Here is a 25,124-nt window from a genome sequence, read left to right as displayed (position 1 = left end):
AATGAGCCTTTGGGTACAGTCCCCGATCGCTACGGCAATGCTTTAACAGACAACGAGGCCTGACCTTGAGCTCGTAGTGGTTGTACTTCCACGGGGGCGAGTACTGATCCCGCACGTCCGACTCGGCACGCACACCAGCAGCCGAGAGACGGGCTAAGAAAAAGGCACACACGCCACGCGCACAGGTCGGCGAAAAAGACAAGACGTCAACGCATCAGCCCTGTTCACGCATCCTCACACAAACGCGCGCAGCCTTAAAAATACGTACTCTTCACAGACTCGCAGGCAGCCAAGACGGCCTCGCGCGTGGCTTCATCCGTCTTGCTGTTCAGGCCCGTGGGGATGATGATTGCTTGAATGCTTGCGACGCGAGGAGGCAGCACCAAGCCCTGTTGCACACAAGAAGCCAGCCCGTGGCTCACGTCAGGATCTGTGCGTCGCCCAGGCACGCCGCCAGCCAGCTACACTCTGCTCCAACAAACCTTGTCATCACCGTGCACCATGATCATGACACCGATCGTGCGGGTCGTGATGCCCCACGAGTTCTGGAACACGTTGATAAACTCGTCGTGCTGTCATGTTTTGTCACCCGCCACCATTCCCACCAATCATGAGCGACAAGTACTCTTGCACACGGATGGAGGGGCGCCAACCCGACCGGGCATACCTTATCAGGGTTTTGATACTTGATGCCAAACATCTTGGAAAAGTTTTGACCAAGGTGGTGCGAGGTGGCACCTTGAATGGCACGGCCATTGGCACCGATATACGCCTCCACGGTGGTCGTGTAGTCACCACCCGCAAACTTTTCCTTCTCCGTCTTGCGTCCCGGGACCACTGGCACCGCTAGCAGCTCCTCGTAGACACGGCGATACAACTCCAAAATCTCCAGCACTTCCTCATCGGCTTCCGGCTGCGCACAAATCGATCGAAACTCAACGTCACTCCACGCAGCACCGAGACGAGACGCATGCTTGCCCAGGCGAGCAAGCAGTCTGCATAAGGATGCATACCTTGGTGGCAAAAGCAGTGTGGCCCTCCTGCCACAAGAACTCGCGGGTACGCAAGAAGGGCGTGGGCTGCTTGAACTCCCAGCGCACGACGTTGCACCATTGATTCAGCTGTTCTCAGGCGGCAGGCGAAGATGTTTCAGCAATGAGACGGCACATCAAACCAATCCGCCCAGACATACAGCAAGCCACCGTAACAAGTTCCCATTGCTCCTGGGCACACAAACCTTGAGGGGCAGATCACGGTGCGACTGGATCCACTTGGCGTAGGCAGGATACATGACAGTCTCGGACGTAGGACGCACGGCGATTGGCTTCTCCAACTCAGACTCGCCCGAGCGAGTCACCCAAGCGACTTCGGGCGCAAAGTCCGCAATGTGCTCCTGGATGACCAAGATTATAAAAGAAAGGGTGGCTCGTGAATACTACGATGCATACACAATAGAGACAAACAGACTCAATGTGCAAGCACGAGGGACGCACCTTTTCGCGCTCGAGAGCCGCTTGCGACACGAAGATGGGAAAGTACGAGTTTTGCACACCACGAGCACGAATCTCGCGGTCAAAGAACTCCTGGATTGACTGCCACACACTGTAGGCCCAAGGGCGCAGAATGTAGCAACCGCTCACCTATTCGACATCGATCCCCCGCACACACCAGCACGCACGCACGCACGCACAACAAACCAAGTGAATCGGACCACTCAGAAAGTAGTTCAAAAGGTTAAAAAAACAACACAGGAAAACAAAAGAGCACGAGAATCCCACATACGTCATAGTAATCGATGAGCTCCGACTTGATGATCACCTCGGAATACCAAGCGGAGAGATCGGTGGCCTTGGGGGCCTCAACGCCCAAGCGAGTCTTGCCTGCGTTCCAGGCGACACTCTGAATCAGCAAAATGTGGTTGTATGCTGGAAGATCAGAAAAAGGCAATAGACACATCCACCCCACTCACCCTTCTCTTGCACGGGCTTAGTCTTGGCCTCCTTCTTGTCCTTCTTGGCCTCCTTCTTGTCCTTCTTGGCCTCCTTCTTGGCCTCGGCAGGCTTGCTCTCTTTCTTGCTGTCACGGGCGTTACCACCCGAAGGCACGGCCTCACCCGTCAGGGTCTTGTACTCAGCCTTTCAACGACAAGCCCCAAAAATGAACCAGAAAAAAAATGCGACAAAGAAGTGGTAAGAAGATGTTGGACCAAAAACACCCTCGTCGACTTTGGACTGGTTGACGGTTGTGAATCCCACCTTGAGTGCCAGCAACTGCTTGACCGCCTCATCGACGAGCGCCTTGTCAGCCTTGCTTGACTTGAGCTCACGGACCTGGTTGCCCTGGGCTGCCACGGCCTCCAACAGCGCAGCTGCTTCGGGCGAGGCTAAAACCGACCGATTCATCCACGTCCATCAGGTTCCGCATATCCAGGCGAGCAAACACCAGCAAGCACGTGCCAAGCCGCGTCTTGAGAGCTTACCAGCGGAGGTCTGGACTGGGGTAGAAGCGGCAGGAGCCGCTTCCTTCTTGGCCTCCTTCTTGGTCTCTTTCTTGCCTTCCTTCTTGGCCTCCTTCTTGCTGCCACCGGCGGCAGCAGGAGCAAAGTCACGGCCCGTGGCTTGCTTGAACTCCGCCTGCCCCAGACAGCAATGATGCCACCCCGAATGAAATGAGCAACATCAACAGCAGCAAACAGCCTGGGGTGTGCCTGTTGAAACCTCCAAGCCAGGGGGGCATGGGCACCAAGTCGTGGTACCTTGAGCGACAGCAGACGATCGATAAAGGGCTTCAGCTCATCCTTGCTGGCCTTGCTCGCCTTGAGATCACGAATCTTGTCGCCTTGCACCTGAATCTCCTTCTCAATCTCAGCTGGACTCCCACACAAAAGTAAGCCAGTGAAGAAGGGCAACAGCGAGACCCACGTCAACAACAAAACATTGAACCAGCATTTTCAGTGGTAAAACATCTTTCGCGGTTCGTACCGGTGTCAACGGCTCCCGCTGCCGCAGCCGGGACCGCGGAGGAAGCTGTCTTGCCGCCCTTGACCGCCTAGGACAGGGATCTCAAAGGTGAGGCCCGCCACCACACAAGGACAAGAGTGCCCAGCAAACCAAAACATACCATGCCCTCGAGTTGTGCCCGCAGCTCCTTGAGGCGCGCCTCGGCCGCCTTGATATCCTTCTTGTCAGCCTTGGTCTTCTTCATGTCCGTGACGACGTTGTGCTGGCTGGTGATTTGGTCCTCAAGTGCCTTGTACTCATCAGCCGACACTGTCGTGATATCCTCGCCCTCGCGGTGTGCGATAAAGGTCTTCTCGTGACCGTCCGGAATATAGATCAACGTCAGGGGCTTCTCCAGCAGCTTGTGGTAGGGCTTGTCGCAGATGAAAAAGCCCTTGCGGTTGAGCTGGATAATGTGACCAGGCTGAAGCTCAGCAAGCTGGGCCGTGCCCACCAGATCAATCTCAAACTCGCTCTTGTCCACCAAATGCGTTGTCACATCCTCGCCCTTGGGCACAAAGTTGCAGTCAATAAAGTACGTGTACTCCATGGCCTTGATGGTCACCAACTCCTCAGCCTCGCCGGCCGCCAGGAAGGTGTACTTGGCCGTCTTCTTGTAGTCAGTGTCCTCGGGAGTCACGCGAAGAGACAGGGCCGTTACAGTCTCCCCGTCCTTCTCAATCTTCTCAACAATAGCGTTGCCCCAGTTCATGAGCGTCACCTTCTCCCCCTCTTGCATGAGACGGCAGTCGGCTTGCTCCAGGAAGATCTTGGGGCCGACCACGACCTTGCGCGAGCCAAACTCGGGCTTCTTGGGATGCAGGGGCACCTCAATGGCGTCCACCTTCTTCTGATTGACCACCGACACGGTGACGAGGTCCTTCTGCTCCAGCGCCGTGAAACGGGGAGCCACGGGGTCAATCACCTTCTTGTTAACGGCCCAGATCTTGTCCCACTCCATCTGCACGGCCGTCTTGCTGGCGCCTTGCATGAGAATAAAGTTGCGAAGGCCCTCCAGGGTCATGCCGTGGCGCAAAATGCCGCGCACAGTGGGGAAGCGAGGATCGGACCAGCCGTCGGCAATGCCCTGCTTGACAAACTCGGTCAGCTGGCGCTTGGACATGACCGTCTTGACCATGTTCAGACGGCTAAAATCCCAGATCTTGGGCTTGCGCAGGCCAAGCGCATCACAGACCCAGTAGTACTGGGGGTCACGCTCGTGGTACTCGGTGGTTCGTAGGGCGTGCGTCACGCCCTCGATCGAGTCCACAATGGGGCAAGCAAAATCGTAAGTGGGGTAGACTTTGTACTTGGTCCCCGTGCGGATGTGTGACTCAGGCTTGCAACGGTACATGGTCGGGTCACGCATGGCACCATTGTTATCGTCGTAGCGAATCTTGGCGCGAACAATGCATTGCTGACCGAGCTCGGTACCGGCCTTCATCTCCTCCCACATGGCCAAGTTCTTCTCCACCGAGTGGTCCCGGCAAGGAGACTTCTGCTTGTTCATGCGTTGCTCGGCCATCACTTCCTTGGGGCTGTTATCGACGTAAGCCTTGCCCAGCTTGATCATCTTCTCAATCTGCTCAATGAGGTAATCAAAGTGATCGGACGTGTGGCTAAACTTGTCGTAGCGCACGCCCAGCAGCTCCAGGTCCTCAAGAATCACCTAATCGCATTTTGAACAAGAGGGTGACGGTTGGGTCAGCACACAAGTGGGCTAATCAAAAGTCCTGGCCACCGTGTAGCGGTGGGATCGAGGCCATGCAAATTTTAGGGTGCACAAAAATTGCGATCCATTGTTGACATGTGGGGGCGTTGAATGAGCGCAGCGGGTACCTTCTCAAACTCGGCGTTCTCCTTGGCCGGGTTGGTGTCATCAAAGCGCATGAGAAGCGTGCCATTGTATTTGCGCGCAAAATACTCGTTCAGCAGCGCAGCCTTGGCGTGGCCAATGTGCAGGTAGCCGCTGGCCTCGGGCGGGAAACGGGTCACGACCTTGCCGTCCTCGGCGCCCTCGAGGTCCACAAACTTGCCCTGATCGGCCTGCTTGACACGGGGCGTGTCCTTGGCAGCACCCTTGCCCTTGCCTTCGGCGCGGCCCTTGGAGGCGTTGCCCTTGTTACCACCGGCCAAGGCCTTTTGAAGCTGAGTGTATGCAGTTTGGAAGGCAGCCTGGGTGCTGCAGGTCTGGATCCAGCGGTTCAAATGCTTCAGACCCAGCTCACCAGCCGCGCGATGAAACAGGGCACAATCGGTGAGGCCGCCAAAGATGGCTGCGTCGGCCAGCGAGGGCTCGTGCTCATTGCCCAGGAAGAAAGTGCGACGGGCAAGGTGGGCATCGAGCTCCTTAAACTGTGCGGTCAGATCGCCCTGCTTGGTACCGGCAATCTTGATGCCGACATCTACCCAGTGATCCACCTGTGTCTGTTCAGCGGGGGTGGTGCCACCAAGCTTGGGCTCGACCAAGCGACCGAGGCACTTGATGACAGTAGGCACCTTTGAGAAGGAAGCTCCGCTGCGAGTTGAACAAGACCATCATGCCGTTAGCATGCAAACTTCCAAGGGGAGCCATGGCCGGGTCGCATGGCGCATCCAGCCAATCACATTTGACTCACTCGGCGTTGAAGGCGGTCGACTTGGCACCCTTGTTAACGGTGATCTTGCTGCCCAGGTGCTGTCCCAGGATCAGTAGCGCTGTTGTACCCCGGATCGCATTTGAGGTGCAGGCATGCGTGAGATGGCATCAGGAAGTTCTCCCGCATTGCCCTGCACACGGCATCGAGCAACTCACCCGTTGGCGCGTCTTTTGATAGATCCAAGGTCGCCATGGCTGTATCTAAGAAGAAAAGAAATGCATCAAAGGAGAAGAGGAGGGGAAATGCATGCCGCATCAGTCAGTCGCATGAGTGGTTCGCGGTGGTCGTGCGAGGCGAAGACAGGGCGACGCGTCGGAGCAAAGCACGTGGCGACTTTGGCAAAACGACGACAAGCTCGGCCAATGAGCAGAACGACGAGACACGCATATAGCCCACAAGAACCCAAAACACCCTTCCCCTGCTTCCCCCTGTCCTTCCGCCCCACCCTGGATTCACCAGACTTGGCGTAAGTCAAGGTGCAAGAGTTGGCGCGCGAGGGCATAACCAGCAGCGCAATCCGCTCCAGTGATGAACAGCGGCGTGGTTTTTCCATTCCCACACATGCCACACCCATATCAACCCATGCCTGCGGTTCGACACACGCCAATGGCCAAGCCCCTGCCCTTGCCCTTGACCTCGCCCCTCCTCATTCCCAGTCAAGACCGCTCTCCCTCTCCCTTCTGCACCATCACCCCCGCTGCCCTTGACCGCCAGCTGACACACATGGCCACACACACACACACAGAAGAGAGAGCGAGAGTTGTTACCGCAAACAAGGCACAAATGAAAAATACAAAGAACTGCTGGTGTTTTTACTCCTACATGTACCTCTTTGACATTCAACGCGACGACAAAGTATCCCTGAAAGACTCTTTGATTGCTGCTCAATCTCTTCTTCACTGTACGCTTATACATGGTCACCTTTTCCACAATCACCTCCTTCTCTGAATCTCACTACCTCTCGATCGCTCCCTCTGTCTCTCCAACTCGCCCACACACCTCTCTCTGCACAAAAGAAAGAACATCAAAGAACAACTGCATGTTCGAACAACAGTAGAGAGAGACAATGCAAGCAATACACAAGCATGTGGGCTCATAGAAGGATAAAGTGTGATGGATATCACACTACCACTTGGACGGTTATTTTTTATTTTTTTTTTTCTCTCTCTTTCGCTCTCTCTCTCGCTCTCTCTCTGTCGTCGTTCTGTCGCTCTGTCGGATCTTGGCTCGATCGATGAGGTCATTGCTGTATCGGGCAGAGCCGAAGGAGGTGGGCAGGGACGGGGTGCCGGTAGTTGAGGCTAGGTAGGCAGGTCTGCTGTGATTCTGGGTCAAGATAGTCACGATGCCCAAGGTACGACAGCTTGCCAGAATCGATCGATCTCTCAAACGGGACTTCTCATGACCTCGTCAGGATCATGATCGTCTTGATTCGGGCCCGTGCACAATCTCATCCTGCCACATGCCCTTGGCACAATGACACTTGATGCCAACGCTTTGAAACTTCATCAGGGCACGCCCAAAAACTCGAGTGGCTGCCCGACTCCCGGCAAGTTTTTGAACGTTTTGCACCTCCTCTTCATTCGCCCACTCTCCTTGTTTCCGCCTTCGTGCTCCCTCACCCCCTTCCACCAATCGCATCGCATAGGCTGTGATGGCAGGGGCCATGCCACGGGTAAATTTGAGACTCATTTTACGCTTTCCGGCTGCCCCAACGTCAAGGGGTATGCCCACCGCACCCTGCGTCGGCCGCCCCGCCCCCCTTGTAGCGAGATGGCTCGGTAATCGCGATGACGCCACAATTGACTCACCCTTCTCCGCCCACACGCACTCGCAATATCAGCCGTCGGCCAGTACCCAGCACTGCACCTGCTCGCCAAAGAACTGAGAGTCGCTTGCGCACAGTCGATCGCGCCAGAAGGCGCACGCCGCTTCGGCGTCGCGTTCACAGCGAAGGCCGCCCAGCACGCTCCAGCCATCGCCCAAGCGGCTTTGTGGATGTACAATCGGTGCGATCTCATTGCCAGTGCAGTCTTGCTGCATCCTGCATCACATGCTCGGGACACCTCACAAGGCCGGCGTCAAATACTCCATTTAGACCAATGCTGATTCATCCCCAATCAAAGTACCCTCGCCACGCCAAAGGGCCCGTGCTGGTCAGTCTCCACCCCCCCCTCTGACGCCCTGATAGTTGGCACCAAGTCTCAACCACGCTGTGTCACACCCTCCTTGGTAATGTAGTTTACGATGAACTGGAAACCGTGAGCCTCAAGGATGAACACGCGAAGCTTGACAGCGTCCTGGCCAACATCACCACCGCGCGCAATGACGTATGACCCTCACCCGCATACCCAGCACATCATTACGTCGGCTTCCGCCGTTCATGACCGTTGCCACACCCTGCACCTTTAGCCCACCCACGAGCCGACCACAGAAGATGCTGAGCTCTTTCGCCTCGCCTCAACTGCCATGATCGACAAAGGTGGGTCGATAACCCTTTTCAAACCCCGCTGGCAACGCCCCATGTCCTCTAACCCCACCAATCGATGCAATCTGATACAGCCATCGCACGATCCGAAGTGCAACGCACGCGGGCACACGAAGCGTAAGAGTAGCATGCCTCCCTCTTTCTCTGCTTTGCTTCTTCCGAGACACCACTCCTGGACCCAGCACTGCTTCGCTCGTTGACCCTTTTGATTGCCTGTGATACTGCAGCCAAGCCCTATCCGCAGTGGTCATCGGCTCGTACAAGATCCCGGCCTGGTACATGTCACCTTACCCCCAGGTGACATCTATGATCTCTCTTCCTCGTTTCAGCTACCCTGACTGTGTACTGCCGGCTTCTGGTGCTCATCGCTTCCTTATCGTGCAAACAGGAGCTTGTCCAGCGCGAAACAATCTTTATTTGCGAGTTCTGCCTTCAATACTTTGCCACTGCCAACCAGCTCACTCGCCACGCGGTCAGAAAATGAAGCCATGCACATGCACCTGTCTTGCCCCTCCCTCATCCCCCTCATCCTCTCATGACTGAATGCCCACTGCACTTGTTGTTAGCTCCGGCCACATCGTTTTCACCCGCCACACCCCCCCGGAGCTGAGATTTATCGCGCAGGCAACCTCGCCGTCTGGGAGGTTGATGGGGCTGTTGAAAAGGTGCCTTTCAGCATCACCCAGACCCTCCAAGCGCCCGCGTTTGCTTCCCCCTCTCGCAAACTCAGCTTTATTTTGCCTGTGTCGCTGGTAATCGCTTTCAGGTCTACTGCCAAAACCTTTGTCTCCTGTCCAAACTGTTCCTGAGCACAAAGACGCTGTACACGGATGTCGAACCCTTTTGGTTCTACGTCCTGACGGAGTGGACCGAGCATGGCGCCCGCATTGTGGGCTATTTCTCAAAGGAGAAGCAATCCTTCCTCAACTACAACCTTTCATGCATCATGACGCTGCCGCAACATCAACGCAAGGGTTATGGCAAACTCATGATTGAATTTAGTGCGTCATCCAACTCAGAAATGGCTTTGTGCCCGTACCGCCTGTTCTTAGCCCAAGTCGTGCTCGCCCCTTGACTGCGTGCTGGTGTGTGCGTCTGTGCATCACAGGCTACCTTCTTTCAATTCGCGAGGGCGTGCCTGGCTCTCCTGAAAAGCCATTGTCAGACCTCGGGCTGCTCAGCTACCGCTCGTATTGGCGCGAGGCCATTGTACGGTATCTTCATGAACGCAAAAATAGCTCGCATGTATCAGTCCGGGACATGAGCGAGACAACTGGCATCCTCGACACAGACCTGATTAGTACACTCCAATATCTTGGCTTTATCAAGCAATGGCGCAGCCAATACGTGATTTTGACCGAGGTAGGCGGTAGGCGCGCCAACAACATGATTGACGGTCCAGCTCGCGTCCCCCAGCCTCATTTTCTTCCTTGGCCTCCCTGTTCGCTCTGCCTTCCGCGCCGTGTGCCCCGAACAGTCAATTCTCAAGATTCCTGCGCGGCCGCGCCGCCTAGGTTTGTCTCTCCTTGTGCACCGGCTTTTGCCCGACCCCGTCGCTCTTGCCATTGCTCATGGTGTTGCACTGTAGATGCCGACAAATTGCAATGGACGCCACCCACACTCACTGAAAATTAATTGATGGGGCGAAATTCAAAAAAAAGCTAAAGGCAATCACAAGCTATTTCTTGCTTTGGTTGATAATACCAGGAATGTGAATCGTCGTTTCCTTGGCCTTGACAAACCAACGGCCTTTCGGCAAGCCATAGCACTTATCACTCCCGTCACTCTGCTTCGGACGGCTGAGGCACTTCAAACGTGTCACAAGAAACGGATGAACAAGTTTTTTCTCCTTTGTGTCTTTCCTGCAACGCCCAACGCCATCACCATCACCACACGCATGAGAAACGGATGCCAGTTGTTCATTGGACAAGACATGCATTGACTCACGTCTGTCGAAGCGCCCCATGAACCACCATTTGCCTCTGGGTCAAGATACACTCAATGGGCTCTGAGCCATCATCTTTGCTCCGCTGTTGAATGAGCATCCAGTTGATGATGCATCACACCAAAGAACGAATACAACCAAAAAAATTAAAAATTAAAAATTAAAAAAGAAAAGGATGGGCACATGAGCATCAGCCAAATCGCACCATGCCAAATCATACGAATGGTCAACGACAACTCAAATGACTTACGCGGAAAGCCTTCATGTACTCGATGGAGTGATTTTGCGCCATGAACAAGACCGTGTCACCAACCTAAGAGCAAGGGGAAAAGCAGACCACAAAAGGGAACCAGTCAGCCCTTTTGGCGCACAAACGAAGACAGACTCACTGCGGTGATCGCAGCCAGACTCAGTCGCAACAGCGAGCGACACACCTCAAAGTCGTAGATTGCAAGCTTAACGCGCTGATAGCTGGGAGACAAGGCTGCGCTCACAGGCGCCAAGTCTTTCTGCTCTGCCGCGTGTCCCGGAGCCGACGAGGCAGATGCAGCAGACGCTTCGACAACTGGGTGCCTCTCCTCGCCAGAAGCACTGGCTACGCTGCTAACAGCAACCGCGTCAGAAGCGTCGTCATCGTCACTGAGATGATCCTCGTCACCATCCCCATCACCGTCATCCGCGACCGCAAGGTCGAGGCTGTCGCTCCGCGCTGAAGCAAATACAGGGACAGAAACCTCAATTTCCCTGCTAGTCGCGTCGGCATCCGTTGCTTCGGGCTGTAAGGTGGATTTGCTCGCCTTGTTTGATCGCAATGCAAGAGACGCCTCATCCTGGCCGGCCGCATCCACATCACTGGTCGCGTTCTCTTCATCGTTCTGAGCCAGCTTGTTCGGGCCCTGCTGCATCGCAGTCTCAGGCAAGTTGTCAGAAGACATGGCCGCGGGCGCAATCGAATATTGCAGCACGCTGCGGGTAAGCTCATCTTGCGCCGCCTCTGCCAATCGCTGTACCAGCGCAACCCACGCGAAATTGTAGGCGACAAGCAATTGGAAATGCGCATGAGCAACAGCACGCAAAAGGGAATCAATAAAAGTAGAGCGACAAAAGTTTGCGACGAAGAGATGATGACTGCAACGAGTGAAAGACCAGACAGTGGGCAGAGACTTACGCGCGAGTCCTCGTATTTTTCCTGCAAAACCTCCAGCTGTGCTTGCAGCGATGCCACTTGAGATTGCGCCTGGTGCAACTGGGCAACGGTGTCGGCATCGGTAGACGGAGGCGAGCGGTCATCGCGCGAGTAGGCAGGCGAGGGAGAGTGGGGTGACGAGTCAGCCTCGGCAATTGGCGAAAGCTGCCGTGCCGGGTCACATTGCGACGCTGGGTGGCTGCTGGTAGAATAAAGGCTTTTGCCACTTTTATGAAGATGACACTCAAGATGCAAGGCCAAGACCTCTTTCTGCAGAGCCGATATTTGTGCACGAAGATCGCTCACCAAGCCCTCATCCTGGACTGAGGCCTCTGGGACGGAGCTGGAAAAGACCTCAGAGGGACCATTGGTTGGCCGTGCTGTCGATGGAGGCGTGTCGGTGCCTGAAACACGTGGATGCAAGAGCCGCTGCCCTTGCTGTAGGTCGGGATACGGCGTGGTGTACTCGTGCTGCTCAAGCACCTCGCGCAGCTGCTCGCGCACCTCCTCCAGCCATTCAACGTCCATGACGGGGAGTTGTTCATCAAAGCTTTGCGTAACCAGGCGCACTGTTCTCGGATGATCCGTGAGAAGGCGCGCGGCAGGCCAGTGTTCCATGAGGCGAATATATCGATCGTGAAACTCTTTGCGCTGGGCCAACTCATGCTCACGCATGCGATTCAACTGAGCTTGGGCCTGCTCCATCGCCTGCCATCGCCACACATCACGGTACAAACAAATGAACACGCCGGCGCCAAGGGGTCGCCAATCACCAAAGGATCAGATGGACGGGATTTCGGATGAAGATGAGTGGGAGCACAAGGCAGGTCGCTGACTGGCCAGAGCAATACACACCTCTGTATAGCTGTTTCGAAATGTTGCGCGTCGATGCATCTCGGCCATCAGGAGAAAGGTATTGGCAGGCAGGCGTACCAGACGCGCAGCGCTCTCCGATACTTCACGAACTTGACGCGCTAGAGGCAAGAAGGCTAGAGTGCGGCAGGGCGGCGGTACGGTTGAGTTGGAAAGTAGCAGCGGCTGTGCCTGTGTTCAAGAGCTGCTGGTATATTGGGCGCCAATCGCTAACGAACATACTCAAATTGCGCTGCTCACGACAAAATTGTGTCATGGTGTCCTGGCGCTTGATAATCTGCGCGGAGCAAATCATGTGAGATCAGGCGCGCCAACTCATCAAAGCTAGGTCCCCTCGGCACCGGCATCGAGCTACTGAGAGACGACTCACTTTATGCAAGGCGTCCAGGGCATAGGCACAGGTGTGCTTCTGCAAGTCCAACGTCTCGTTGCAGAGCGCCTAGGGAATGTAGGCATGAGCCATGCGAAGGTTGTCGCGGCAACAAAGTTGAGCAAGAGCAGGCGTAAGCAAGCCAGGCGCACCGTGATGTGAAGCTGGCGCTGGTAGGCGGCAACTAAATCATCGTGTGCAGGCACGGTACAATTGCGAAAGCGATTGAAGGCCTCGTTTTGCTCGGCTGCCAGCTTTTCAAAGGCATCCTTGATGCGTTTGCGATGCTCAGACAGCTGGTCGCCAAAGGTTCGAAAGTCGGGATTCACTTCTTCCTGCACGGGCTTGGCTGCCTGGAGCACGCGCTGGGTATAATCATCCAACGTAGTTTGCATCTACACAAGATTAGAAGTAACCACTGAGCGCCGACCATGCCATTCAGCCACCTGGAGTAGATCAACCCAAGGCTTTGTGCTCTGACAAACCGTTTGCAGTGCAGTCCGACCGGTCGCCAGGATGCGCTGGCGCAGGCCTTGCAAGTCGGTGCCCTTCAGTGCCAAGGCGTGCTGTAGAGAGACGGCCGCTGTCACATTCACACGTGAGGGAGATAGCGGGGCCGGGGTACACCAACATAGAACAAGAAAAGGGCGCGGGGTTGAGCAAGCAAGCCAGAGGATCAGCATGACAAGAAGAATGACAGCATCCGTAGCCAGAAGAGAAGAGCACACCTGGACCATCAGGGGTAGGGTCGGTGGGAGCCATGGGTCCGAGACCAAGGTACTGGGGGTAAACTTTGACGTCTGCTAGCACCTTGTCGTATCGCTCAAGGCTGGGGGCCGCCGTCAGGACATGGACGGGAGGTGAGCGCGAGTGGGCCAAGGCAACGCGCCAGGTGCAAGGCTGAGAAAAGGGATGGGGGCGCATAGTACCGATTGAGTAGCGTCTCGAGATGTGCTGCTTGAGCTGGGAGGGTGCCTTGGATGCGCTCGAGGTCCGTCTTGACTTGTCTACAAAACCAAAAGTGTTTCAGAGGGCCAAAAGTGTTTCAGAGGAAGGCGTCGTCTGCAGGCCAGCATAGGGATACAAGTGATGCGTACGTTTGAAAGCGCTTGACATTGGTAAAAGCGGCCTGCAAGCCATAGTAGGTGAGCTTGAGATCCTCCAGAAGCTGCAATGTAATATTGCGGGCGCGTGCCAAGCTGCTGGAGCACTCGTCCACCACGGCCTGCAATGCGACGTCCACGGGCACAGTGCTGCTTTGCATGGCTGGAACAGTCGGGGGGGAAGGGTCAGAAACATGCTTTTGGCGCAAGAAAAAAAAGGCGGGGGAGAAACATTTGTAGCCATGAGATGCCTTTCTGCGGTGAGATCCAGACCTACCGGCACGTGTGTCAGGAGAAAGGGCTGGGACAGCCAAATCCCATGTGACGGGCTGTCCCCCATCCAAAAGCTGACGGTCGTACGCAAATAGGATGGCATCCTGCCGATACGTGGGGGCAAAGGCAACAAAAGGTACAAGCGATGAGGCGGTGGAGGTTGTCTCAAACAAGTTTTTGAAGCAACTGGGAGCGTGCAAAGTTATGAGGGGCGAGTGGGAGCAAAGAACCTTGTTGAGGACGTCTCGGAGCTGGTTGAGGCGCACTTCGAGACCATCTTGCAGCAAGTAGACAGTAGCATTGCTCAAAATGATGTTTTGCTCACGTGCAGCCGCGATTAGGGCTCGTGGAAAGCTAAGTGCAGCAAACGACCAGCACCACATCACATCAGGGCGTTGAACAGTGGGTGTTGCCCTGCCGGCCGAGCGAAGACCGATCTTGGGACGGCCTTTGTGTCGCTTACTCGAGTTCAGATTCAAAGTGAACCTGAAGGGACCGCCCGTGCAGCACGCAATGTACAAGTTGGCGCAGCATGGTCGACGGTGCTGCAGGCCAGGGTTACGCTGCCCACCGCGCAACACTCTGCACAAAAGCAATGAGCAAAATGCATCATGAGAAAGGTGCTCGCAAAGGCAGCGGCCCAGCACTTGGCCGAGCAATGAGCACATTGCCCGAGGACCCGAGGCACGCCCGGATGATGAACAGCAGGCGTGCATTTGATTCAAGGACCAGCACCAATGTGTATTCAATCGTCGGCTTGTTGTTGCCGCGAGCCAAATTCGGACACCTCAGACCAGCCCCGCTGGCACATCGCAAATGCGGCCAAGAACCATGACCAGCCCTCAAACCCCGACCCTCCTTGCATTCCATCGTCGTCCAACCACCCAGCCATTCCAAACCCAAGCCCCAACACCAACACCGATACCAGCCCCGCAAACCGCCCAGCTCACACACCTGCCGTCCGTCTGTCCGTCCGTCCAACGATGTCACGTCACAAGACGCTGTTCAGAAAAAAAAAACTGCTGTCGTCACTTAAACACACAAAGAAGAAGAAAAGTGAATGACATCTCAACAGCAAAACACACACACACACACACACACACACACACACACACACACACACACACACACACACACACACACACACACACACACACACACACACACACACACACAGAGTAGGGAGATGGAGACGAGAAGACCTGCGCGCATGTCGTGGGAAGCGAAGGGTAGGAGCTGGGCGAGTGGGTGGCAGAGGTAGAGGCAGAGGCAGGAGCTTTCACAACGACACAGCTGGTCCAAACCCCAGGGTAACAATCAGTGTCCAAGTCCGAGCTAGACGCAAGCGACGACGTGATGGTAGAGACCAACAAATCACACCCGCAACAGAAAAATGCACTGTTGTGCACATAGTTCTACGATAACGTAGGACGCCGTCGCGTCCACGGGTTGCCCCGCTATCTCCAAAGATCGACATGCCATGCCAGTCATACGACCCTGCTGTTTCAGTCCGGCATCGCCATGACCAGCAGCCATTTGGCATCGACCAGCTCCAGTAACACAAGCACTGACGCTGCGTGCGCACGCGCGCGTGTGTGTGTGTGTGTGTGTGTGTGTGTGTGTGTGTGTGTGTGTGTGTGTGTCTCTCTCTCTCTCTCTCTCTCTCTCTCTCTGTGTGTGTGTGTGTGTGTGGAAAACAAAAGAAGAAGATTTTCTGACAACTAATCAATGAGTTTCTCTAGGTGTGACTTTCTCCAGGATTAAATGGGTTAAAATCTGACATTTCTCCATGACCGTTATGCGTCAAGCTTGAATGCCGTTACTTGTGACTTGCTCCCTTTGTGGAGCAGCATTTTCCCCTCCTGCCCGCTTCAGCCCGTGTATCTCCCCTCACGAACCGCCGTTCGTCGGCTTCCGCCCCGCTCCCTGCTCGCGACGACCCCCTCAGTAGATTCCCAGACCATCCCTGGCACAGGTTCTAGGCTAGTCGTTTCTCCTTCGTCTTTTTGCAAGCTTTTTCCGAGGCTTTTTTGAGCCCCGATTGTCCTGCCCTGTCGTGAGCAACGGGGGAATCGGCCATCATTCCAGCATGCCGTGCACGCCTCAGCTATCAATTGAATGTCAAAAAGAGCTCCTCTCCGTTGTGGTCTTCCTCATGCACCCCTTTCCATTCACCCTGTACAAGCGGGCTATCGCAGGCAGCCATGAGATGCCAAACCCCACAGTAAGCCGTTACACCACTGTTTAAGCTTAATGTTATTGCTTGGGTACAAACTCTTTAAATTTCGGCTTTGGACCTTCATCAAGCTTACTGGCTTTACGCTTGGCGAATGTCACGCTTAGCTTTGACTTTAAGCTTACTGCTTGGCTTTGGTTCGACGCATGTCACACGGGAAACGCGGCTTCCCGCGACGGTGAATCCAACTTGTGCTTGGTTGTTTCCAAAAAAATTAAACCGTTCTCGTTGTCTTTCATATTTATCGCTTGGACGACGGTAGCAGTGCCGATGCGCCCGTCGTTCGATAGAGCGTTACTCAACGCATCGTTTGAGCCGGGTCTCATGTCTGTCTGGCATCTAAGTACCGAGATAGCGCCCGAATACACAAATGAGCGCGCCAAAAAGGCTGGAAATTCGCCGAAAACTATGGAGAAATGCTGTCGAAGTGAAAACAAAAATGATGACATTTGACCCTTCATCGTCTCCGTCCGTCCCCGCACGGCATTTTTTACCTCGTGCGGCTCGCTGTGCTAAACGGCGCGATCCAGACGTGTGCAGGCTTAGCTTGGAAGGCGGCGCAGTCAGACTTGTGTGCTCTTGGTTCGCTGGACGACGCGCGCAGACTTGGTCCAATTTTTTTTTCCGCTGCGCGGCCTTGATCTACGAGACGACGCAGTCGGTGTATTCCTTCCCGTCGGCCCCGTGGTCTCAGCACCACGTGAGGTGCACGACGGCACAGAGTACTCGCACCGTTGAGAGGTTTCGTTGGCACATTTTGCTATCTACTGCAACAGGTGCGTGAGCATCGACTGGATTTCAAAACCAGCGCACGTGGTAGCAAGTAGTCCGGCCTGTGAATTTATCCAATCTACATCAGTTCCTCACCAATATTGCACTGATGGCCTTCATCTAGGCACTTTGCTCCCAATCACTTCTGCAAAGGAGGTTGCAGCACATACTTGACAGCTCCCCTGTGCACCATGAGTGCACCGAGCAATGCGCAAGGCAAATCGTCTCAATTGGCGGTCAAGGCATCAGCAGTCACCACCAAACATGGTGACGAGTCTCGGGACCAGAAGGGCGTCTTGTTTTCTACTCTTTCTCAGGCAATCGGACCTCCCCCAGCCTCTGCACTGGCAGTACCACTTGACCGGATTCACACTGGCAAAACGGCAAAGCATTTGGTGGCTTCCGAGCCTGTTGATCTGAGCAGCAAAGACACCGCCGCAGCGCAGGAGCAAAATGCCATCACCTCGACTTCGCATTCCAGCAAGAGGTCAAGTGGCAGCAAAGTGGAGTGCAAAGATTGTGGGAGGTCGGTGTCTGATTCCAGCGCAGCGCGAACGCACATTGAGCAACATCACCGGGGCAAGCGGCTGTCAGACTGCTTCGCAAGTGCGAGCACGATGCTGTGTGGAGAGGAAGACTGCACTTTCGAGTGGTTTGCAAGATCTGCCGCCCCCTTTGCTACGCATTGCGCTACCGCGCACGATTGCATGGACGGCGGCGTAGCAGCTTTTGGCAAAGTTTACGAGTCGTGCAAGCAGTGTCTCCGGTGCTTTGGCTGCTTCAAGAACTCGGCGGCCCTGCGTAAGCACAAATCGCGCGCAAAGTGCACGCCTTACAAACCTCCCCTAGTGCCATACCGCCCAAAGCCGGCTAGAGACAAGCCCATAGCAAACCCCAAGCCTGTAGAGGTAAATCTCGACCCTGTAGCAACCGAAAACACATTTCTACAGAGCAATACCGGGGCAACTATCAGTGATACAGACACCGCAAGGCCTTCAACTTCAAAGGTAGAGCGCAATGTTAAGCTATCTGTCTCAGGAAGCAAGCCGCCCTTGTGCTTCCCCTCTGCTGATGCACTGATGCTCATGACACACGGACTGTCCTTTCTTGGGTGGGATTTTTGATGAAAATAGGCCAACTCAATCGTGTGTCAAAAGCTGGGTGCCGGCGATTGCCTGTGCCACAGGAGACTTGTCTACCGAATTGTCAAGCGCGCTTTCGGTCTCGGCGAGACTGGGTCTGACACGTGCGAGAAGCACACCAGGTCGAGCTGCAGATCGATCGGATTCGGTTTGATACGCATGAGGAGCTGAAAGACTTTATTCAGATGTACTCCAACTCCTCTGCATGTCGCTTTGACCGTCGAGGCAACGTACTATCACTGGGCTTCCCCCACCCGAAAAGCGTCGTGTAGAACAGCAGCGTGTAGCGCCGAGTCAGGAACAGGAAGCGGGCAACAGCAGCCTGCATGCAAACTTGGACATTGATTCACGTCACGGGCAGCATGACTCGGCGATGAGTGAGCAAGCATTTGCTGACCACCAAAGGCATGAGGACGAACCTGATTGCGTTTTGGAACAAGAAGAATCTCAGAAAGTGGTCTGCTATGCGTACATGTGGCAGCAGGAGCTGGATGATGGCTCCTTTGAGGTTGGTCCCGGCTTGCAAATTTCAATCCTGCAAACAGAAATCGCTCATACGCCGTTCTGACTTGATGGTGTAGCTGGAGATTTTTGATGAGCACACTCACAAGTCCTACATGCACAATATTTCCCTCAGCCACTGGGCCAAATCAGAGATTGCACATTTGTCATCTATGGGTGTGCCAAGCATCTACATCAGGCGTATTATCAGGGCACAAGTCCCGGAGAATTCACGAGATTATATTGTCTCTGCCAAGGATGTCAACAATCACTCCTTGCGCGACACTGCCGGGCGGCGTGCCACACAAGATCACACTTCTGTGCAACAGCTAGTGACGGAGAGCTTATCAGGCGATCCCACGGAGTGTAGCATACTGGTCTGTATCACGCGCAAGGGAACACAGTCAAGCTACGTGGAACTGCCATGACGTCTCCTGGCTCATGCTCACAGGAATTTCTTTTGAATCTTCCTTATTTTATGCGTTGCAGTATGCGCAGCGCGATCATGACTGTCAAACCTTCAAAGAACTCAGCGATAACCGTACGTTTGCGTGTATGCCGGCCGCCGCCGTGCGTATCGCCTTTTCAAGCACCCCACACGCACAAAAGTCACTCCCGAGCTTTCGAGTCTGCCAAGCACTGGGTCTTGGTTTATCTAGCTTATTAAGCAAGCTTATCAAGCATGTTTCTCGTATTTGTCTGTTTGCTTGTACAGTTCAGACACCGCGTCCTTCAGCGGATGGCATGGCTCTCAAGGGTGGGTTTGAATTGATGGTGATACAGTCACCACTCCATCGATATTGGATGAAGCAGCTGATTACAAAGGACAGCATCATTTACATGGATGGAACACACGGAATGACTCGGTACTCTCATGAGCTGGTTAGGCGCGTAGTCGTTTGCTCGGCGCTATTGAAGGCTGTTTGAAATTCATTTCTTTTTCTCACACCTCACGTTACTCGGCCTAGGTCTCGATTTTGACAGAGGAGCCCAATACCGGACGGGGCGTTGTCATTGGCCACGCCTTTATCAATGGCCTATCAGCTTCAGCAGTCGCACGATTTGTTGAGGTGCTCTGGCGCTTTAACCCTGAAGTGCCGTTGCCGGCCTTTGTGCTTACGGACATGGACAGGAAGCTAATCAATGGTTGCACCGACGCCTTTGATTTGCTCAGTAAGGAGCGCGGCAGCAAAGAAATTGCGTGCTTTTATTGCCAGTTTCACGTCTTTCAAGCCTGGCATCGCCGACTGGGTCCCAAGGCACCCGAGGGCTTGTTTGCCGCACTCAAGGACATGACCCTCGCCAACACCGAGGCTGAATTTAAGAGTCTTTATAACTACGCCAGTGAGAAGTACGGAGGAGTCACCACCACCTTCAAGTCAAAATCGTGTCCCGTAGAGTATTTCTGGTCGTACTTTAATACCAACTATCACAGCGAGCAAGTGAGTATCTCCCTCTGGTCTCGGCCGCACGCAGTCATTTTGCACGATCGGCTCATCGAGGAAGGCGGGTGCGCATTTTGCTCCGATTAGACTATGTGGGCCTCATATTGTCGTCGGGGCTATAGTAGCACGAACAATTAGTATGTTGTAACAGCGGTCTTGATCCGCTGGTGAGCCGGGTTCGGCCTGCTTCTGCCGAACTTATGGCACAACGCGCCTACCTCACGGCTGCGTTCTTTAATCGTTACTGGGTTGTGCCATAGCGTGGAGAGTTTCCACAGTCGTGCCAAGGTAAGTGCACCTAGGTTGTCACATTCAATGGCTGGCAAACCAATGGCTGGCAAACAACACCTACAGGCAATGTGCGTGAGTGTCATAGTGGGATTGGTCGCAGTCGAGCCGCCAACGAGATGTGATGCACCTCGACGACGCAATTTACCATCTCCAGCAAGACATTGAGGAGATCACGGTGAAAATTCAAACAGAACAGGCCAAGGGGACGACCTCTCGATGGGATTCCTACATCAGCTCGTGCATTCGAAAGGGGCGTGACGCCTATGTCTATGGCAATGGCAGTATTCGCTTGCTTGAAGAAAACTCCTTTGAGGTCCAATCTGCCAGTGATCCATATGCCGATCCTTACATAGTCCAAGCTTCGCCTCACAGAATCAAGTCCTGTACGCGCCCTTCATTTGCATGGCATCAACATTGTGGCAAGCAGACTGCCCGAGCATGCAAGCACATTGAAGGTGTGCTGTGCAAAGTTTTTCAGAGTCCGACGAGAATTGGGGCAGCCGTGGCTGTGCGAGCCAAACCAAGGCCGCTCGCAGACCTTGGATTGAGGCGGCCCAAGATCTCGCTTACAGCAGCACGCACGTTGCTGGTGGATCTCTTGGCCATGTTTGATGATATGGTTGACTTTGCCGAACAGCAGGGCCAAGTGCCCGCAGCCACAGACGCCTTTGGACGCATGCACCACATTCTCAAGCGCGAAGAGGACCTTTTGAAGCGTGAGTGATTTGTGCACTTGTTCCATCCAGCTTCGCGTATCCGAACAACAAAGCTTTTCATGCGTCCGTTTTCTTGAACAGTGCCGAGTCTTTTTGACTTGCCTCGTGCACCATGCGTATGACACGAACTGGTAATCATGCACTTCAAATTGCAAATGGCTTTTTGCAGATGGCTATTTCAATTTGAGCAGGGTTGTCAATAGCTCGCGCCAACCCTCAGTGGCCTTCAAACATACCCACCACGATACGCTGAGAGCATGAGGCAAACAGATGACACCTTGAACCCGGCGACGACATCCTATGTGCCATCGTTGCTACTTGAACTAGAATAACCATCGGCTGATGCTTGAATAAACTCACTTTGTATTGGACCGCAAGCATGGATGTATGCCCAGTAGCTGCTGGAACACACTGGAAGATACGAGTCCCGGTTATCGTTATCAACCACTGCAGGATGACGTCTGATTATCCTTGAGAGCGCTCGTCAAGGACGCTTGTAGAGCATTGGGATTGTTCCTGCCACCGACATATAAGCACTTTCCTGTAGACCAGAAGTACCTTTCCTGTTTCTATTCCCTCTGTTTGCTTTGTGAATTGACCATAGAGAGATCATACTACACCTCTTCTGGTGCAGCCTAACCCAACCCGTCCGTAGGCAATTCGACATTAAAAACGCCCAATCTCACGCCGCACACTCATCCAGATCCCCGCCAGCCCGTGACATCACACGCGGGCAGGCAAAGCGAGCAAAGCTTGCAGAGCAAAAGAGGAGAGGCTCGAGTCGCAGTCAATGCGGGCCAAAGTGATGGTGTACTCAGGCACCATCAACGGCCCTTGTGGATGTTCAAAGCTATTTCACCGCGATAGTACCTCGAAGGGGCGCACATAGAGAACACTGGCTGCCATCTTGGCTGGAATGTAGCTCGAGAATGGATGTACTTGCGCTTGAGCAGCCGTGGGCGAAGTACAGGGGTTTACCGACTCAATAATGTTGTGCTCTGGTATCGTACATTGGTCTTTCTTGGGACTGCGAAATACTGGCAGGATTGTCCTGGCCTAACTTATGCTAGCAATGCCGGTGAATTGAGCAGAGATGATGAATTTGTTCTCATATGTCAATTGGCCACTGGGATTTCAGGGCGTTACGGCTCCAACCACAGCCATTGTCTTCAAGGCTGTACCAGAGCTCGGCCCGGTTCCGCTCATTGTCCACAGTGGGCTCGTCGAAGTCGAAGTCGATGAGTGGTATCAGCCTTGCGTCAAGCTAAACATCGACATAATGCCACAGTCAGTTCAAAGTGTTGTGTGGCCCCTTCGGCTCGAGCACACACGGTGCATCTACGCACGCAAAACATCAAGGATGAATCGGGTAAGAAATAGCATCTTCAAAGGCAGCTGTTTTTGGAAGCGGAGCGAAACACATACCGGATTAGGTTGGACCCTGAGAAGGCTCGGCATGCCGTTCAGAATTCAGCCAGCCAGACGCAATCACGAGGCCCAATGAGCTCCATGCCGATGGGTCTGAGAATGAGAGCACCAGTGTCGGCGCTATCTACTAACGCAGGACGAGATCAACCTCGCAATGCACGCGGTCAAACTTGGACATGGCGTGTGGCGCAGGTCCCGGCCAGAATTACGGTGTTTATAGCTCTTGATTGACTGACTGGCAGCCGACTGCTCAATACAGCTTTGAGCCAAAAATCCACAGCTGTCATGTCGAGTCTCCTTGATTGGCACAGACAAGGCGCATCAGCACGCCAGTAGTTCTGACAGTCTCGCCATGGCAAGAGGGCCTTTGAGTTGGCGTGCTCTGTAACACTCTGAATGGCTGTGCCATACATAGCTCATCGCAAGCACAATGCCATGTCCTTCTTGAGGCACCATGGCTGGGTAGATCGTGCTAGAAGGGAGGTCGCATGCATTTTCGTGACTTCAAGTGTGTCGAGTGTTCTGAGATACCCCGCCAACAGGTTCCGAGCCCGCGCAAGGAGTTTAGTGTAAGTTGTTGACATGCATGTGAGTTGTTGTCATTTTGAACGTTACGCTGGCCATCTCAGAATCAAAACATTTGTACAAAACAGTCGTTCTGGACAACTGTGTGTATCGCGATGATTAATTGTCGGAAGAGAAGTCACAACCTTTTCACGACTGATTCCGTTATCATCACTTGATTCGCTGTCTGGAATTTGACGACCGGTCTCGGGTTGGGAAGATGGGGCCGCCACGGCGAAGGAGCCTGGCACGGCAGCTTGAACATGCGCAGGATAAACCGGGCTCCCCACGCACCGCACGGGGCGCTGCGCAGGACCAAAGCTCGCTTGATGATGCCCAGGCCTCTCCCCGCAGTAAACGCGCCAAGCTCCGCTCCCGTGCGCTTGCCCCCACAGCCTCCTCTGACGCCAGCACTCCCCCTACCATCTCCACCGGGGCCAATGCCAACGACGAGGCCGAGGATCAGGCCAACGCTGGCACCAATGCCACTCTTGACACGGCCAGTGCTACACCGCTGGACGCCGAATCACCAGCAACCCCGACCATGATTGAGCAGGTGACCCACCTACGCACCCGTCTGGCCCAACGCATCATGCACGAGGAGCCATTGGACCTCTTTGCACCTCAGCTCGAAAGATTGGTGGCCCTTCTCACGGCTGGCATCGTGGCCGGTACAAGCCAAAGTGCTATTGTCGTTGGTCCGCGTGGTTGTGGTAAATCAAGTCTGCTTCGCCGCGCGCTGGCCGCCGTCCAAGCGAACAAGGCTGCCAGCACGCGAGGTTTCCGCCTAGTCGAATGCTCGGCGCTCGTTCAGGTTGACGATGCTGCCGCCATTCGTCACATTGCCCGGGCGCTCGCCATCGATGACGCTTCGAGCAGCACCGCTGCCGCAGCACGCCAGGAGGATCTGCACGCAGAGGATGACCTCGACGACGGAAACCTTCGAGCCAGCGCCGCCGAGACGGCCCGCGCCCTGCGCGAGGCCCTTCTGGCCGGTGACCGAGCCACCTCACAATGTCTCGTGGTAGTTCTCGATGAGATTGACCTTTATGCCCATAGCAGCCAGCAACTTCTTCTCTATACACTCTTGGACCTGGTCCAGAGCGGCAACGCTCCGCTGGTGGTCATTGGACTCACCTGTCGCCTCGACGTCACCTCGCTTTTCGAGAAGCGCGTGCTCTCCCGCTTCTCTCGCCAGCAAGTGCACTTGCAACACACGTGGGATTTTGCCGGCTATGCTAGCGCTTTTGCCAAGCTCTTGCGCCTCCCAGACGAGGACAAGGACTCGGCCAAGGACACCGCCCCAAGAGGTGCAGCCCATGCTGCGACCACATATCAGCCGCTCCCGGCCATTTCAGCTTCTGTGCGTGAGCAATGGAACACAAGCGTAGAGGCAGTGGTCGACAATGCTTCCGTCCGACGCGAATTGGAACAGCTCTTCTTCACCAGCCGCGGCAACCTTCGTTTGCTGCAACAAGTGGCCATGTCCGCCTGCACGGCTGTCGGTCCAGATGAACCCTTTCTCGAAGCTGCCCATGTGTACGACGGCCGGATAGCCCAATGTGCCGATGCCCGTGTATCCCTCCTCCTTTCCGCGTCCGGCCTTGAGCTCAGCTTGGTCATTGCCTATAGCCAGCTTTTGCATCGCGGAGCCAGCTCTGCAAACTTTGAACAAATCTTCGACACCTACCGTGCTTTCACGCGCCGCATCCAGCACGATGGTGGTTTAGATCTTTATCAAAAGCCCGTGGCCCTCAAAGCTTTTGAGCACCTCTGCAGTATGGAGCTTTTTCGCCCCGCTGATGGGCGCAACTACCCGGTCACAGACCCCTATCGGGCCATGCAGCTCATGCTGACACCGCCGCAGCTAGCCGAGGTTTTAGAAAAATGCTCAACTCTCCCGACCAAGGTCAAGGTCTGGGCCAAATCAGGCGGCACTGAGATGAATTAGGAAAGGCGAGGGCGGACCCAACCCTGTATGGGGCCCGCCCATCCGTGTTTGTTTCATGTGTGTCTCTGACGTTCAATTTCACGAGTTGACTTGGTCTAAACCATTCAATACACCATCCACACCTCACACGCTAGGCATCACATGCCCTTTTCTGCCCTCGTATCCATCATGCACAACAAGCAAACCACACAAGCAAGCCGAGT

At 54.6% G+C, this 25,124-nt stretch overlaps 4 protein-coding genes across 4 annotated transcripts; 2 read left to right on the top strand and 2 right to left on the bottom strand.

The window, feature by feature from the left end:
* Positions 1-331: 331 nt before the first annotated feature.
* Positions 332-5,893, bottom strand: MONBRDRAFT_31356 (uncharacterized protein; the record flags this gene model as incomplete). Its single annotated transcript, XM_001743155.1, has 16 exons — positions 332-389; positions 483-572; positions 668-913; positions 1,014-1,121; positions 1,238-1,393; positions 1,494-1,640; positions 1,783-1,880; positions 1,970-2,135; positions 2,256-2,383; positions 2,480-2,633; positions 2,756-2,868; positions 2,982-3,048; positions 3,121-4,668; positions 4,839-5,517; positions 5,618-5,696; positions 5,794-5,893. Coding segments are annotated over 16 exons (3,936 nt in total), but the record flags the coding sequence as incomplete, so codon positions are not given.
* A 2,458-nt stretch (positions 5,894-8,351) lies between these two features.
* MONBRDRAFT_1144 (uncharacterized protein) lies at positions 8,352-9,482 on the top strand (the record flags this gene model as incomplete). The annotated part of the gene is made up of 5 exons (XM_001743476.1): positions 8,352-8,423; positions 8,515-8,598; positions 8,693-8,791; positions 8,893-9,127; positions 9,235-9,482. Coding segments are annotated over 5 exons (738 nt in total), but the record flags the coding sequence as incomplete, so codon positions are not given.
* A 587-nt stretch (positions 9,483-10,069) lies between these two features.
* Positions 10,070-12,160, bottom strand: MONBRDRAFT_23199 (uncharacterized protein; the record flags this gene model as incomplete). Its single annotated transcript, XM_001743154.1, has 6 exons — positions 10,070-10,156; positions 10,322-10,384; positions 10,461-11,075; positions 11,240-11,422; positions 11,564-11,965; positions 12,113-12,160. The coding sequence occupies 6 exons, from the start codon at positions 12,158-12,160 to the stop codon at positions 10,070-10,072; spliced, it is 1,398 nt and encodes a 465-aa protein (XP_001743206.1).
* A 343-nt stretch (positions 12,161-12,503) lies between these two features.
* MONBRDRAFT_21200 (uncharacterized protein) lies at positions 12,504-24,921 on the top strand (the record flags this gene model as incomplete). The annotated part of the gene is made up of 5 exons (XM_001743475.1): positions 12,504-12,578; positions 21,797-21,844; positions 23,599-23,784; positions 23,932-24,280; positions 24,329-24,921. 5 exons carry the CDS (start codon positions 12,504-12,506, stop codon positions 24,919-24,921), a joined length of 1,251 nt encoding a protein of 416 aa, XP_001743527.1.
* Positions 24,922-25,124: the final 203 nt, after the last annotated feature.

The sequence above is a fragment of the Monosiga brevicollis genome, genomic scaffold, assembly GCF_000002865.3.
Source record: "Monosiga brevicollis MX1 MONBRscaffold_3 genomic scaffold, whole genome shotgun sequence".
NCBI classification, from domain to species: Eukaryota; class Choanoflagellata; order Craspedida; family Salpingoecidae; genus Monosiga; species Monosiga brevicollis.
The sequence above is the reverse complement of the archived record's forward strand: the minus strand, read 5'-3'. Positions and strand labels throughout refer to the sequence as shown.